The sequence below is a fragment of the Branchiostoma floridae genome, chromosome 6 (genome assembly GCF_000003815.2).
Source record: "Branchiostoma floridae strain S238N-H82 chromosome 6, Bfl_VNyyK, whole genome shotgun sequence".
NCBI classification, from domain to species: Eukaryota; Metazoa; Chordata; class Leptocardii; order Amphioxiformes; family Branchiostomatidae; genus Branchiostoma; species Branchiostoma floridae.
Window position 1 is genome coordinate 4,311,976 of NC_049984.1, and position 15,802 is coordinate 4,327,777.

A 15,802-nucleotide genomic window follows, 5' to 3' on the forward strand; every position below is an offset into this window, starting at 1 on the left:
TGTTCACTCATAGTCATTTGATGGAGGAAACCAAAACCAATAAAGATAGGATAATATTCCTGGAGCATTACGATATTTGCTCACCTGTAAGTGTGACGATTATTATTCTCTCTGTCTTGTTCTACCCCGCAGGACCTAGCAGAAAATACGAATCGTCGGTGTGAGAATGTGCGGCTCATATATGATTTTCCTCACGGATCCCACTATGGGTAATGCAATGTGGCAAACACATCGATCATCACCACGACAACGCATATGTGGTGCATGCGCACTGCATCCGGTCCGATCTATGTTATTTGCCCCGGCGCTACGAGGAAGAGTATGGAAGTTAAACACACTTCACTACCGGTGGACTGGCCCCCTGCTGTAGTGACTTATTATATATGTGTGACCCCAGGGCTTAAAAACGGAGATGGGTGCCGGGCCTACGCATCACAATGTGATGCATGTGCACTTTATCTTTAGCTTTTAGCTACCCATAGTTCCCTGTGACTCCCAGCATGCAATGGGGTCTGTGAAAGGGTCTGTCCTGATATCTCCAGCTCCAAGCATCGTTACAGAAACTCTGAATCAAGTTATGCAAATTTGCTAAGCTATTCGAGGGATACAACCCAGCTTGCTCTTTGTATGACAATATATTACCGATAAAGCATTTTTCACTCACCTTTCATATCATAGAAGCAGGTAACGTTAGGTACTGACGGCCGTCTTGGTGTTCTTGATTTGCATTTTTTATTTTTATTTTTATTTTTTGCTTTGGGACAGACGAGGACAATGACGAATGCATCCAAGTTAGTAACTTAAGCATATAAAGCTTAAGCAGACAGAAGGACCGTAGCTGAAGATGGCATAGCGTTTAAGATTTTGTCGACAACTTTTGGACATTTTTCTATCTGGCATTCCCTTCTGTGAGCTTTGCAAACTTAATAGGGGATATTTGAGAAGGCCAGAAGAGCTCTAGATGTCCAAAAACGTTAACTTAAATGCAATAGCTGCGTTGGTGCCCCTATGGTGTAACGCAAAAAAAGTTCTATTAAAGGGCTCAAAAAGATGCAAGCTACAACGTTCATTGCGCATAATAGAAAGTTTTATGAAGTAAAAAAGTCCTCAATGGAGTGTATTAATGATGTTGTGTAGTGTGACAAGTCCGTGTGTACTTCAATAAATGTTGATTGTTTAGTTGATTGTTTGGCTGATTGACTGATGGATGGATGGATTGAATACTGTCATAAATTCTGCCATGCCAATCGGCCGATCTTCCAGCGATCACGTAGTACGCCCGAAGATCGTCACGGGTATTATCGAAAAGAGTAGGCTTTTCCCGGTGTGAGTGGTTGATATTCTTTAAGACCGATTGTCGCAATTGGGGCAATTACTGTAGTATTGAGATCACCAGGCGCTGTGTACAGGCTAACATTACAGACTATTGCAATTTAGCACCGCCAATTAAAGCTCCTCACAGTTCAGCCCCTGGCTGCGAAAAGGTAATCTCCAAGCAGATCCTACGGTGCCATAAGATAGTTTCAAAGCTGGCCAAGGAGTATAGCCGGCGAAAGGGAGTCAAACGGTGGGTTCGATACTATATTACGACGCCGTGGATCTGCTTTGAGATTAGCGAAAAGGGAATAGTCGACCCACCCAATAACCGTAACACACTATAGGTTTGAACCAGCATGCAACTGTGACGTCACCCGAAAATCCTGTCCGCTTGTTGCTATGTTTGTTGCTAAAGAGATTTTGCTTTTGAGCGATGCGCGTTCGGTGTGGATCCAGATTTCTCCTCCGTCAGATCTTGTCTCCGTGGGGAAGTCCGCCTGCGTAGAGTTCGAGTTGGGGTTAGGGGTTCGGGGTGGGTTAGGGTTAGGGTTCGAGATAGGGTTCGGTTCGGACTAGGGTTCGGATTATGAGTTCGGGATAGGGTTAGGGTTAGGGTGGGTCAGGGTTTGAAGTTCGGGATAGGGATAGGGATAGGGTTAGGGTTAGGGTTAGGGTGGGTCAGGGTTTGGATTTATGGATAGGGTTAGGGAAAGGGTTAGGGATAGGGATAGGGATAGGGATAGGGTTAGACTCTTAGAGTCGGGCAAAGGTGAGGGTCGGGTCGGGTCAGGGCCTGTGTTTGGGCTATGTCAACGGCTAGCCTAGTTTAAGGGTGAGGGTTCAACATTAGGTTAGGATTAGTGCCGGGTTAGGATCAGAGTGTAGTACGGTTAGCATTAGTCTGTGTAACACAAACTCCGCTGTCCAGGGCTCTAACTGTCCCCTCCCCGCGGAGTTTGTGCTCCACTAGCTATAACCTGGGGGAACTGTTGTAGAAAATACCAACACCAATGGCAAGCCAGGATTTTGGTCAAGCCCCCATTACCGTGGAAACCAGTATATTGGCATGTCTCCACCACCCAGACGGTGGGCGGGCTAGTTGCCTCTCCCATTGTCTGTGCTGGGCTGTGGTTCTCTGTGTGAAGGACCCATTGGAGCAGAGGCATGTTTGTGTTTAATAGGAAAACAACGTCTTGTGCCAGTTGTGGGGATTTCAAGAAACTTGAAGGAATCTTGGAGCGCAGACTTTCCTGGAACTATTATTTTGCCTGGTGGTGAGATTTTATGTGGCCAGCAACGAAAGCTTGGCATAAGATAAAGTACATTTTTTTTAAATCTATATAGGCAGGGAATTGCAGAAAAACAGTTGGTTCACAAAAATGCGCCATGTTGTTGTGACAGTTGAAGCCTGTCAACCTCCTTGGTCAAACTTCTCAGAACCATGATATGTCCCTCCTATAATGATTGGCACACCAGAAGTTATGCCACAGGCACATCTACCTAAAATGAATGCTATTCTATGTATTGAAGGGTAATTTTCACATTAGTTCTTCGGTGTAGCGGTTGTTAAAAAAGACATCATTTTATAATAGTAGAACTCTGTTCCCACCATCAGTACAAGTGGCACAGATCAGAGAGATCAACTACAGATAAGAGGTGTGATGCTGTCAATCACCACATAGCAACCCACCCCAGTCCATAGCAACCAAAAGCCAGGCTCTGGTGGGCTCCCGGCAATTACATACATTATCCATATACAGAAAACCCAGTTCCCTTGACTAAGGGCTATTCTCCATCAAGCTGATAGTGGGCCGGCGGATGTTTGGCGGGCTGCTATAAGCGAGATTTAATCAGGCTAGGTTAGCATCTACAGTGAGAACCCTCCTCCCAATATACGCTCGACGTCTGCTTGAAATTTATAATACACCGCTCTTATCCCCCCTTAAGTTTACTGGAAGTGTACTGTTTGGACACATATTTGGCAGGAGAAGAAATTTGGCTTGAAATAGTTAAAATACATATAATAGTGTGACTGTCTGTATGTATGTAAACCGAAGATAAAAAATAAGACTTAAAAAGTGAAAAAATTCTGCCCCGTGTGAGGATCGAACTCACGACCTTGAGATTATGAGACTCACGCGCTGCCTACTGCGCCAACGAGGCGGATGCTGACGTCTGGCAGTAACACAATAAAAGCGTCGCGCTAATCAATAATCATGCGTCACGTTACGTAGCGTTCGTAGGCCGGCACAAGCCAGCGCGCGGTAATTTGAAGCCACGTCAAATAGCGACGCTTAAGGTACACTCTCACTGCACTTCCGTCACGCTTGCGACACTGTGGGGTTCGTTCACTGCGTCACTGTTTTATTATTTTCTCCGATTTTTTATAATTTAGATATTGCGTAATACTAAAAGTATGACTTAGAAGACGACAAAATACACAAAAAGTAAGAAAATTCGTTCTTTATCTCTGAAATTCGTTGAATATCCGAGTTCGAACCCCGCAGTGACGTAAGCTTGACGCAAGTGTAGTGAGAGTAATGCACCTTTAGGAAGAGTGCAAATACAAACCACGTATCGTTCAAGGATGCACTATTTCATTCTTCATACACGTTTCAGGGTCCTTGGTTACATTTTCAATTTCTTCATGAATGTGGCGAGGGAATCAATAAAGATTACACGTAAATTTTCGCTTTTGAGACATAGTGAGAAGACGGCCAGACAGATAAACATAATCTTCTACTTTGGTTTTGTATTCAATATATCATAATGTAACAGTTATATTATAATGTTGTCATCATCGTTTTAGTTCTATCAATCTTATAATCAATGCCATATAATTGTCCTCTGTTCCTTGCGCAATATTTTGTGTTTCCATGTAAATGTTTGCATCATGACCAACAACAATGACACAAGAAAAACGCCGGATAGTTTTGATATCCTAATAGGCGAGCGCCAATTTATTCAGATCAAACCATTTCTACCATTTTATGGTAGACGTATTCTCTTTAGCTGATATGAGGTCCAATGCTTTACTTGTCGTATCATGGACAGAGTTTCAGAAATCGTGTAAAAACCTACTGCACACTTTCATTTAAAACATTTTTCAAGATTGGCAATTTGACTTACGAGAAGTCCGTAACTGACGATGATGCTTTTGACACACAAGAAGTCTGGAAGACATATAAGTCATTTTGTAGTCCTTACGTAGTCCACTTTTTTCATTTAAGTATCAGGACAATTAAGTACAAATTAAGACCTTTTTTTTGTCACAGGATATTCACATAAAGCGTTATCAATTTTAGTACACATTTCATCCAAATCCATAAAAACCATAAAGCAGCTAGGTGTGTGGACAATTAATGCACTGCCTTCATGTTATCAATTATGAATTTTTCTCATTTTGGCGGACACATGTACGCCATAAGTGCACAGATGAAGCCAACATTTTAGCCTAAAAAGAATCGACTCCTATTTAATGGCTTATAGAAGATCTTCGTGGGTCCTCTTTCTGGCTGCCCATATGTTGACAACCGCTTCTCCAGAAAACGCCGCGACTTTCCCTCTGAAGAAACGTGTGGATCCGTGAACAGTTTCATCAGATTGATCTGTTGTCACTGTGTAACAAAGGTCTTTGTACATAGCTAAGTGTTTATACCTCGCTGATCATGATGTTTCGGTGACCGTCTGTCACCGGCTTCCTCAGGATACTAATGAATTCTTCTACAGCTTGAGCCATTAAGGCATACGTCACATATCCAAACCGGGGCCCGGCCGGGCAGCTTTTGGGAACGAAATATATACATAGACACCAAACTACACAAGATATAAAGAGAATCGCCGTGGGCATTATTTGTGTATATTTAACGTATACATTTATACTTTTCATTTCCACAAACAGCCCGGTCGGGCCCACTATTGGAATTGTAACGTTTGCCTAACCGTGATGATAGGGGATTTAAATTCAGGTTAGGGACCGCATCCTTAAAATGCAGCAGCGACACCTAGCTGCAGTGCGAAGTAAAACCAGTCAGTATAGCCCTGAGGAAGGTAACAGACGGTCACCGAAACTTTGGCCAGACATTATTTAACACTTGGTTGTCTACGAACGTATTCAGAATGTTTGGATCTATCCATTGTCCTTCACAGCTTAGCCGGCGGAGGTTTGGCTTAGGATTCAGTAACAAACTTAGGCTGTATTAACTGTATTAGCACTTCGTTCTCTACAAAAGAACGTCGATATCCTGAATGTGTGGATTTGGCCATTGTCTCACAGCTTCGCCGGCGGAGGTTTGGCTTTCCCCATGTAGAAGACAGGTTTGAAGTTTGGGTCGGTGACAGCAGGGCGGTTCATGGTGAACTCGGCAATGGGGTACTGTGTGCGCCCGTCGATCGCCAGCTCACTCAGGATTTTGCCCAGAAGAGAGGCAAACCTGAGAGAAAAACAAATTTATAAAGACCGTTGCACGTCAATAGGACATCTCAGTGGATTCATGAATAAAACATGGCACAGAAGTTACGGGTCTTTCTGTTGGTCAACCCATGAAACTGCTAAAATATGCCACCCAGCTTGTAACAGTTATATACAACAGTTCTTCCACTTCACATGTTTTTAGGCTTCGTGTGTACAAGCTCAACAGAATGAAAGGGAAAATGCACTAATTAAATAAAGCTTGAGTGATCGAATGGGATGCTGGGTATAAAAACAGTCCTCTTTACTCTTTCACTGCGTTATAACTAATAATAAAGTGTTGCAACGGACAAAAGCTTAAGGTAACCTTCTTGTACACCTTGACGTCTAATTCTAAAAAAAAGGGTTAATACTGACTTGTAGGCGTGGCCGGCGCCACAGCAGACGATGACGTCAGACCAACCCTTGGAGGCCAGCGTGTCGATGACGAAGTGCCTGTCCATAGTCATGGTGTACAGACAGGTCTTACTGTACATGATCGGGCCCAGCGACTGGGGAGAGATACAGAAATATCATGGTGTACACTGTGACAGGTCTTACTGTACATGATTGGGCCCAGCGACTGGAAATACATACAGAAAATACCATTGTCATTGACAATCTAACCTGAAAGTACTGATACATCAGTATTGATCCTAAAGAAAACAACAGTGGTCGTTGAAAATTTGACCCGTGTTTACCTTTGTGAAATTGAGTCGGACGAAAGTTTAGCGTTGTACTATGATTACTACCAACACAGATGAGCTTCCATGAAAATCTGAAAGTATTTTTCTTTTATGCTTTTGTTGAATTTCACCACCTGGATTTGAATAAATAAATAAGCTTATATTGTACTACTTTTGCTTTGACGTCTGGTGCAATTTTATCCAAATTTCCACTATAGCACAGTATGGTTAGATAGTTATAGTTACTTGTAAGATTTGAAATAGTATCAGACTAAAAATGGGTGGTTATGTTCACCGTCTGTAGCGGCGTTACAAAAGTATATTTTATTGTATATCATCGGTCATAATTTTCATGCCATTGATGTGAAGAAAAGACAAAAGGACCGACCCTTGGAACGTATTTCTGCAGAAAGTCTATGCAGGCCTTCTCTCTGACGGGGTCTGGAACGTAGGTCCTGGTTTCCGGTGTGACCCGCGGACCCCCCGCGTCGATGCCAATCTTACTTCCTGTGTTCCCGTGGATGGGAAGTCCGTAGAAGTCGTAGTCAGGTGTGTGGCTTATCCAGGTGGGGTACCTGTGGGATGAGGACAGGTGTGCGGTTAGAACAAACAGGTGGAATTATCATAGAAGCTCATCTGTGTTGATAGTAATGACAGAACAATGCTTAAGTTTCTTCCAACACAAAGGTATACACGGATCAAATTTTCATCGACCACTGTCACCTTCTTCAGGATCATTATTGATGACCAATCACTTCAGAACTTTCAGAACGTAAACTCGTGAGAGGTACAGACACGTGATCTTGTTAACACGTGATGTTGCCGATACGTGACGTCAGCAATTGGTCAAACGTGCCAATTGCCAAATAAACTTCCTGACACAAATTGACCAATTGCCTGTTCTTCAAATGTGCGTTGGTAAGATTGAACAAAAAACAAAGAGGTGTGAGTTGACCGTTGAGTTGACCTTTTTGTAGCCTGGGTACCATACTCTTTTAGGGTAGCGAGTGTAAGGAGGAGCCCCGGTAGAGATAGCCTCCATAGCAGGCTCTCTTTAGGCTCATAATACACTTTTGCTGGCCATTTCTATTTGTACTGGTCGCTGATTGCTGGCCTTTTCTGACTGCCGCCCCCCAAGTCAGAAAAGGCCAGAAATCAGCGACCAGTTGAAATAGAAATGGCCAGCAAAAGTGCATTATGAGCACAAAAAAGTCCCCAGAGAGCCTGCTATGGAGGCTACGGTAGAGACCGGATGGTACCCAAGCTACCGTTTTGTTGACCGTTTCCAAAATCATATCAAGTTGCTTGAGCAAGGAAGTTAATAAAGGTGACGTAAAGAGGTTTAAGGCTTGAAAACATACGGTTATGTATATTACTTGCCGGTGGTAACAATATCAGCTACTTAGTTGCCTAGTGTCCACATTGTATTGTCCCTGTTGCAATTCGAATAAAGTGTAAAAGACTTGCCTGTCCTTCGTGAACTCCTTGACGTGCGGCGTGGCGAAGTAGGTAACCTGTTCCTGTGTGACGGCGACGGGGATGTGGGCCCCCACGGACCGCAGCACGTGGTTTATCCAGGCACCTGCCGTCACCACCACCCGCCGGCACCGGAACTCTCCCTTACTGGTCCGCACCTGGATAAAACAAATAGGTGAAAAAAGCGTGCAATTATTTGTATGAACAATTATACAGACAAGAATCTGCGGTCAGAAATCAAATGGTGAATGCGGAAGGTATTACAAAAAAGAGATTTTGTCAATTCTGTCCCTGAATGGGATTGAAAACGAATGTCACTTTATCATTCATTGATTGTTCATGATATTATGAGAAGAGACGCATAAAGCTGTTGACATTTCTTGCTGCCTGTTGAAAAGAATATTGACAGTTTTGTGGGCAAACAACTCTCTCTTAAGCCAGGGGCTGAATAGCTCGATCCCGTAGCTTTGCACACTTGCTTCCGTCAAAACATAGAAATTCAAAATAAGAACATAGAAATATTTCCATGCTGTCATTGGTTGCAATTTGCTAATTTTGATGGACAGCCAGGATCTGTCTATTGCTAGGACCTTACCCATGACCCGGTCAGTAAAACGGTCAGACGTTTTCAGGTAGTATCCACTACCCTTCAGTGACACTGAGTAAGATCTGTTAATCAGCGAGTTTTAACCAAAAACTATGTGACAACATATACACACATACATACATATTCATTCTTGATTTTAACAAGTTAAAGCATTCACATAGTTCTGCTTCCATTGTTTTCTGTCTTCCATCAGTTCAATGAGGTCCTTATCATATAGACCAGTCTCTGCTTCAATAAAGTCCTTTGGCGTGAGATATGGACGTCCTCTTCTCCTATTTCAGTATTTGCTTCTGGGGACCAAAAAATTAGTTTACCGGCTGGTTCGCCATGTCGAACAACATGTTTCTCACCATACGTGAAGACATATTTCTTACCATCGTCATCCCGCTCTTCATCCTGTCGATCCCGAGTACAGCGCACTCGTCCATGACGGTTGCCCCGTGCGCCAGCGCCAGCTGGATGTGAGTGGAGTTCCCCCTAGCGGCGTCCACCAGTCCTGTATCTGCTTGGTACAGGCCCACAGTCTCGGCACCCACCTCGAACTGCGGGAACCGCCGCCGGATCTCCGGCCCATCCAGCCGCTCGTACCTGCGTGCGAAGTGTTTATTATTTATTTGCGCATATAAAACGAGTTATTCTCATCCAAAGTTTGACAGAAAGCCGTCGCCTGCAGTTCTATAAAAGCCGCTAGGAGGACCAAACTCGCAGCACTCACTCTCTGTCCGAGGACAATCTACCACTCATAAATCACGACCACAGCATGTCCAGGACACGAGATATCAAAAATGGAGGTTCCGCTGCAGTATATTAGCAAATCGAATCGAACTTGATCTTCGTTTTCCCGCCCCCTACCCACCTACCAAATATCATCAGGATCCATTGAAGGCTTCTCGAGTTATACTGCTTACAGACGGAAGGACGAACGGACGCACAATCCCAAAACATAACCTTAGTCATTCTGGCAAAGGTAAAATATGCTGGGGAACTTAGAATCGAAGAAACGAGGTCGCACGTCGCAAACTGCACATAAAATGTCGGTACGGAATTCGTACGGACTTAGTGTACGCACAAGTGTTAACGGGGCTTTAAAGGCAACATAAGCAATATTAGATAGAGCGTTAAAAGTGGACATATTCTGGATGAGGCAATCTGTATGATATTGATATCTACTGCACTATATTTCCACCATTACATCATTATTTCATACTTCGAGCAGTAAAACATGCCGCAGAAACTAGCCGCGCGTTTACTGGCTGGATCACGGCCTATTTTGGGGGGGAGGGGGTGGGGCAATATATAAGGAATCCTCGAGCGGCTTGTTTCTGCCGGAATCGAACTTGCGGCTTCTAGTTCCAGTGGCAGAGCTGACACTAACCCCTTTAATTTCCAAGCAGATACTACAATGACAGAAGAACTTTATTGCGCAACGATCGTACACGGTACAATGTATGGCAAAAAAAAAGAAGAAACAAACTTATCATCCTTATTACTAAAACAAGTATCAAACTTAGTACATATGCAGATTATGAATATAGAATCATTCAATGAAATAATTGGCATCCTAATTTCTAGAACAATAAGAGCTAGCCTAAATCATTGATATTGTATTACAATCGAGTGGGGCTAATTATGAGTTTCGGCATTTTTTCTTATGACAAAGCAGTCTTTTATATATTTGCCTATTTTAGCATTGTGGGAGTTATTACATCTGAATATATAATCAAATCTGTCTGTATCATTGAGTCTCTTAAAATCTGTTGTATTTGATTCGAGGAATGTGAATAACTCATTACGTGAAACATTGTACCTACTGCACATCATGACATAAGATAGTACCAAACTGACCAAGAGGTGTCCATTTGCCATGTAGCGAAACACACACCTAAGCCGGCTTCACTCCTCTGCCAGCTTTTGATACTATCTTATGCTACTGTAGGATCTGCTTGGAGATTATAACCACTTGGCTCCGCGCTCTACACTATCTTGTGTGCTTACGGAATGTTCTGTGCGTCCATAGCTTTGGCGTACTCCTCCATCAGCCATTCCTGCGGTCCCCCCTTCAGGGTGAAGTCCAGCCCGCCCGTCTTGTACACCAGCTGTAGACCGGACTCCCTCTCAACCTCCTCCCAACTGAAAGGCAGAGAGATGAAAAGAATAGCTTTAAGAACGATAATAAAGAAAAAGATGAGCCCAAAAGACGTATGGCGGGACAGTAAAATTGCAATAGTCCATCTTTTTTAGATACCTAGTTTTGCCACGCAACCGCAAACGTTTCTGTTGTGCTTTATTCTAAACTGGTCTCTCAAATGAAAGCGAAGGGGGCAAGCTGAATCATTGCCATGACATCGGAGCACCGAGTATGCATGCGCCGCACACGAGTTGTCAGGTTATGTAACTACTCGTATGTCCCTTGCGTTATCCGTAATGTCCCTATCCGGCATATTGCCTTTGAAATGTACTAGAGAGGATTGACTGAAATATGTGCATAAATCTACCAGGAAATATTTGTCATGAGTGCTTAATTGACAAAAGATGAAAGAACTTACGCCTTGTATGTGTCCCTCACGATCTTAGTGTACCGTGGATCGTGGTAACACAAACGTCTGAAAAAAAAAGATACACTGTAGGACAAGTAGCATCCACACTATCCCTTGTCAGGGACGAAACACGCAGTGACGAAACACACTGACAAAAGGTAGCCGATGTCTCTTGAAATGTCCAACTGTTTATAAAATTGAAATTATCCAGTTGCTTCAGTAACTTTTGTATTGTGTGTCTTATCAACGTTACCTGTATGTGCAACATTCGTCGATGTATTCCGTTAGTTATAATGTCACTAATAACATTATAGCCGACTCACATGATTCTGGAATGGTCCTGAGACCCCCCGTTGTCATGGCCCAACTTGAACTGTTCCAAACCTAGCACACCTGGAACGAGAGGAGAACGAGCTTCGTTAGGAAGATTCCATTTGTACTATGGGGAATGGGTCAGGTGTTTCTTATGTTTACATTTACATTTTACACGGCAAGTTTCGATTCTTCTTCTTCTTCAGTCCCGCCAATGACCTAGCCTGACTAAAATCGCGCTCCTAGCGGCCGGCCTTATAGTTGCCACCACCTCGCCGTTAGGGGGTCATTAACCCCAGCCAGGCGAGAGATTGTAAACACAGGCTAGCCAATGACCTAAACCGTAGTCTGTACCAGGCTCCGCGGATCGCTGGTCAAATAGTAGAAATTGGACAAATAATAGAGTCAATATTACGCCAGGCCGGCCATAGCTTAGTACTAGTAGTCGGTCTACACAGGCTCCGTGGATTGCAGACCGACTCTGCTCTCCAAGCAGAGGTTAGGCTCCGGCTGCTTTTTTTAACGTTTTTTAGTCGTTTTTATCGGGCTTTCTATTTTTTATAACCAGCAAGATACAATACAAAGTAGAAGGCCCGATAGAAACGACTAAAAAAGTTTTTAAAAAACAGACGGAGCCTAACCTCTGCTTGGAGAGTAGAGTCGGTCTGCAATCCACGGAGCTTGTGCGGAGTCGCCATGTTATTTGAAGTCCACTAATATCGCTATCTAATAGGTGCGAAGTGGCTAAATGGATCATTTTATTTCCTCCCGACGCGCCCGTGGCTGGGATTAATAACCACTCACCGATAATCCCCAACCAGATCCTACGATGGCGTAATATACTATCAAAGCCGACCAAGAAGGTTAGCTTGCCAAAGTGAGACCATTGGCCTCCGGTCGCATACACACTCCTAAGATTTCTCCTAAGAGTAAGACGGCTTCACTCCTCTGCCAGCTTTTGATACTATCTTATGCCACCGTAGGATCTGCTTGGAGATTACCTCATCGAGAGGTGGTGCCTGGTAGTGGCTACCTAAATCGGGCGACTGTCACCATGGTAACTGGGAAAGTACCAGGTACCCCGTGGTGTTTGATTACATTATGTAGCAAATGGTAAGACAAACAAAATGTACCTGGACGGGCTGGTCACCATATACTGGACTATAAATGCAGAAATTTTCGAGGTGGTTTAATGTTCGCGGTTTTCGCGTTGCAAATTTACCGCGAACGTTAACTTAAAACCACTGAGAACATTTTTCCATGTCAGTAAGAGACTACGGGGCGCGGTGCTACCGCGAACTTAAAACCACCGCGAAAAGTCCTTTTCCCGCTATCGCGAAATTAAATCCCCGCAAACTTAAATGCATTTACGTACATGAATATGTTGTAAGAATAATCAGAGCAGTAGTTTGTTCAGTTCGAACCGTAGCATGAAGGTTAACATGATGCATTTTCTTGCAATTGTCAAATGTTTCTACTTTCAGTTAATTTTTGTGATAGAAGAAGGCGTCAAAAAATAATCCTCAATACTAATAGCCGCTCGTGTTGTCAGTTCTGACTATGAGTGGTGACGTTACACTGTTCCCAATTTGTGCAGGTTTTCATGTTAACTTTTGTAGACCCCGTGTCTTTTCTTCCCTTGTGACCTCTATGTCATGTGGCCTTTGGGTCATCAGAAATTGTCTGAAAATTTTTAAACCTTCAGAAATTTCTCTAAACCATCTGAAATTATCTGAAACCATATCAAATCATCTGGGGAAATCTGAATCCATGAACATCGTCAGAAATCCTTGAAAGAAATCGTCAAGGTGAGACAAATAATTATTGTGAACACACACCCCCACCGCCACCCCCTTCCCCCATACGTTGTAAGAGCTTGACTGTAACAGTATACAGTATGTTCAGCCGTATCTAGATAAAGAAACTGAATCCCACGCCCCCTTTTTCAGTGATCACTGATCACACATAATGTTTGTTGTGTGTCTGCGGAATGAGAAGTGGCCATGCATAGCGAGCACGCCAAACAGTAACGTTACAACAATACCTCCTGCAGTAACGTAGGGTAACCTAACGTTCCACTCACTACCCTGGAAGCCAGCCGGGATCGGGCAGCTAGGACAGTTTATTCGGGGGCCCAAGAGAGTCAGCCCGCCAGATTTCCTATTAGCGCTCGGGAGGTAGCGATAACTCCTTCGGACTTAAACTCCCCGGAGCGCCAATGTGAGATCGGCGGGCTGACTGCCTTGGATCCCCGAACAAAACTCGCTCGCTACCCGATCCTGCCCCGGCCCCCAGGGTATCCACCCACCTTTCCCGGCCCTCTTGGACAGCCAGTACACGGCCGCACTGCCGACTCCCCCGCACCCGATCACGATATACTCGTAGTACGGTACGTACGCCATGGCTACCGGCTCCACTGGCTGTAGTTAGCTGTGCTGAACTTTGGACTTCCGAACTCTGGATCTCTAACCGCAGTTTGACCTTGGGTCATGTTGATTCAATTGTGCGGATGACATCCTCTGAGAAACTCAGAACTGACGTGAGAATTTGGAAAATAAAAGTTTGGCAAAAATCAATATCATATAATTGTGGTCAAGAAAGTTGAAAACACAGAGAGCATGGCATACGATTCTTTATTTTTCTTCGGCACTCCAGTATTAGTTCATGAGTGTCCGTTTTCGTATTTTTTTGTTGCGATTTACGAAAAATGATTTGTCATTTTGCAGTTTATATGGTTCACAGTATGATCTAACTTTCTTTGTTGGAAACGGACAAAATTTATTCGTGCGTGTACGTCATCCATAAAATCGAAGTAAAATGGCCTTATGCTGAAAAGCCTGAGGGTGTCAGCCTTGTTTCCTTCGCTAAGGAGGTCATGTACTTGTTTTAGGACGGTGCATTCTTTGGCTGTTGCTAGAGTACCCTAGTAGTAGACGGCGTTCAGCCTAGTCGTCCCATAGATTTTCGCACTAGGGCTTGAAAGGCATTCGTTATTGGTCCGAGCTAGAGTTCATGCTACACAATCTCAGGCTGAAGCTAGACTATCAGTAAGTTCCTGTATGTTTCATGCCGACTTTTTTTCCACAAACCGGTTCAAGCCGGAATCGCTGTCTTATGTTCACATAATAGCCTGTTTCAAGGCCTCTTTTGCTTCATGTCAACATCTTTCTTTCTACTTCAGAATCCATTAAAAACCGGTTCAAGCCGGAATCGTCATGCGTTGTTCGGACAATTCGTTCTCGAACTGGAAGGTGCCGCTTCACACCGGCAAACATGATGACAAAATCAAGTTGACCTTCACTAAAAAGTTTGAAATCTTGGGCCAATGACATCGGTTTGTTTGTTTGTTTGTTTGTTTGTTCTGCATAATCCATGAAACGCCTTTGGGGGCAGCACACCAGTTTTATTACACACTAGGCACAAACTGCGTCGGACCAGATTGTAAGGTTTGATCCACTCACACGGGAAAGGACTCCTACTCTCTTCGATAATAAGTGTGGTGGGTTCTTTAACGTGTTGCTTTCCTCAAACACGGGACCTACTTCGGGGCTTAACATTCCATCCAAGAGGACGTCTTGAGTCGAAGTTAGGCACTCATTTGCGCCTGAGTGGAGTGAGGAAATATGTGCAAGGTGCCTTTCCCAAGGGCACAACATTTCGGCCTCCTAGGGATTAGATCCCACAACTTTAGGTACAAATCAACAAAATCAACCACAACTTAAGGTACTAGTATTTAGGTTGGCTAAATGGGCATTTTGACCTTCCATTGTTTTCTCATTAATTAACGATCTGTATTTATCAAAAAATGATTCTTTTAATTAGATGAAACAAATATATTCTAGTTACTACTGATCTTTAATAGATATCAATTTGCACAACCGTGAGTTTGTAGTTTTCATCATTATGCACATGAAAAACATAGTTTTATTGCAGTGGTATGTACCAAAGTGCTGTGTTTTATCATAGAAAAAATGATATTATGGGCAATAAAACCTGATGACGTCATCAATATGGCCACCGAAAAATCAGATTTAGAATTCTTTCATGCCCATCTATCAATATTCCTTACGGCTCCATTCTTTCTTAATTAATGAGAAAACAATGTAATGATGCCAATTTAGCCAACCTAAATACCTTAAGGCTAACTTGTCATTGTTTTCTGCCTCATATCAGTTTTGTAACACCTTTTATGTCCCTTTCCTTCCTGACCTTGTATTAAATGATCGTAGATGACAGCCAAATACCTTTTATCAGATTTTATTCAACCGCTGCCACAGAAAGTTTACAATCCGTCTCTGAAAACTCCTTCCATCAAACAAGTTGATCAGACGCCAACCACATTCTTTCCTCAAGTAAAAAAAAATTCCCATCAAAAATAAGTCCTACACAATGCCAATAATCTGAAAATTGTTGCATG

The 15,802-nt window shown here is 43.3% G+C and overlaps 2 protein-coding genes and 1 non-coding gene across 3 annotated transcripts in view; 1 reads left to right on the forward strand and 2 right to left on the reverse strand.

Annotated features, from left to right (window-relative positions):
• The window catches only part of LOC118417499, a 7,310-nt gene extending 7,146 nt beyond the window's left edge, over positions 1 to 164 (forward strand). The window contains exon 3 of the mRNA XM_035823079.1: positions 133 to 164. Coding sequence (XP_035678972.1) covers positions 133 to 164 — 32 coding nt within the window. The remainder of the gene's footprint in view (positions 1 to 132) is intronic.
• A 3,243-nt stretch (positions 165 to 3,407) lies between these two features.
• Trnam-cau lies at positions 3,408 to 3,480 on the reverse strand. Its single transcript has one exon. It is a non-coding gene; the product is annotated as a tRNA-Met (tRNA).
• Positions 3,481 to 5,405: 1,925 nt separating this feature from the next.
• LOC118417002 (monomeric sarcosine oxidase-like) lies at positions 5,406 to 13,837 on the reverse strand. Its single transcript, XM_035822320.1, has 9 exons — positions 13,694 to 13,837; positions 11,397 to 11,466; positions 11,083 to 11,139; positions 10,532 to 10,666; positions 8,911 to 9,124; positions 7,921 to 8,087; positions 6,842 to 7,028; positions 6,146 to 6,279; positions 5,406 to 5,750 (listed from the first exon to the last, which is right to left on the reverse strand). The coding sequence occupies exons 1-9, from the start codon at positions 13,785 to 13,787 to the stop codon at positions 5,588 to 5,590; spliced, it is 1,221 nt and encodes a 406-aa protein (XP_035678213.1). The 5' UTR covers positions 13,788 to 13,837; the 3' UTR covers positions 5,406 to 5,587.
• Positions 13,838 to 15,802: the final 1,965 nt, after the last annotated feature.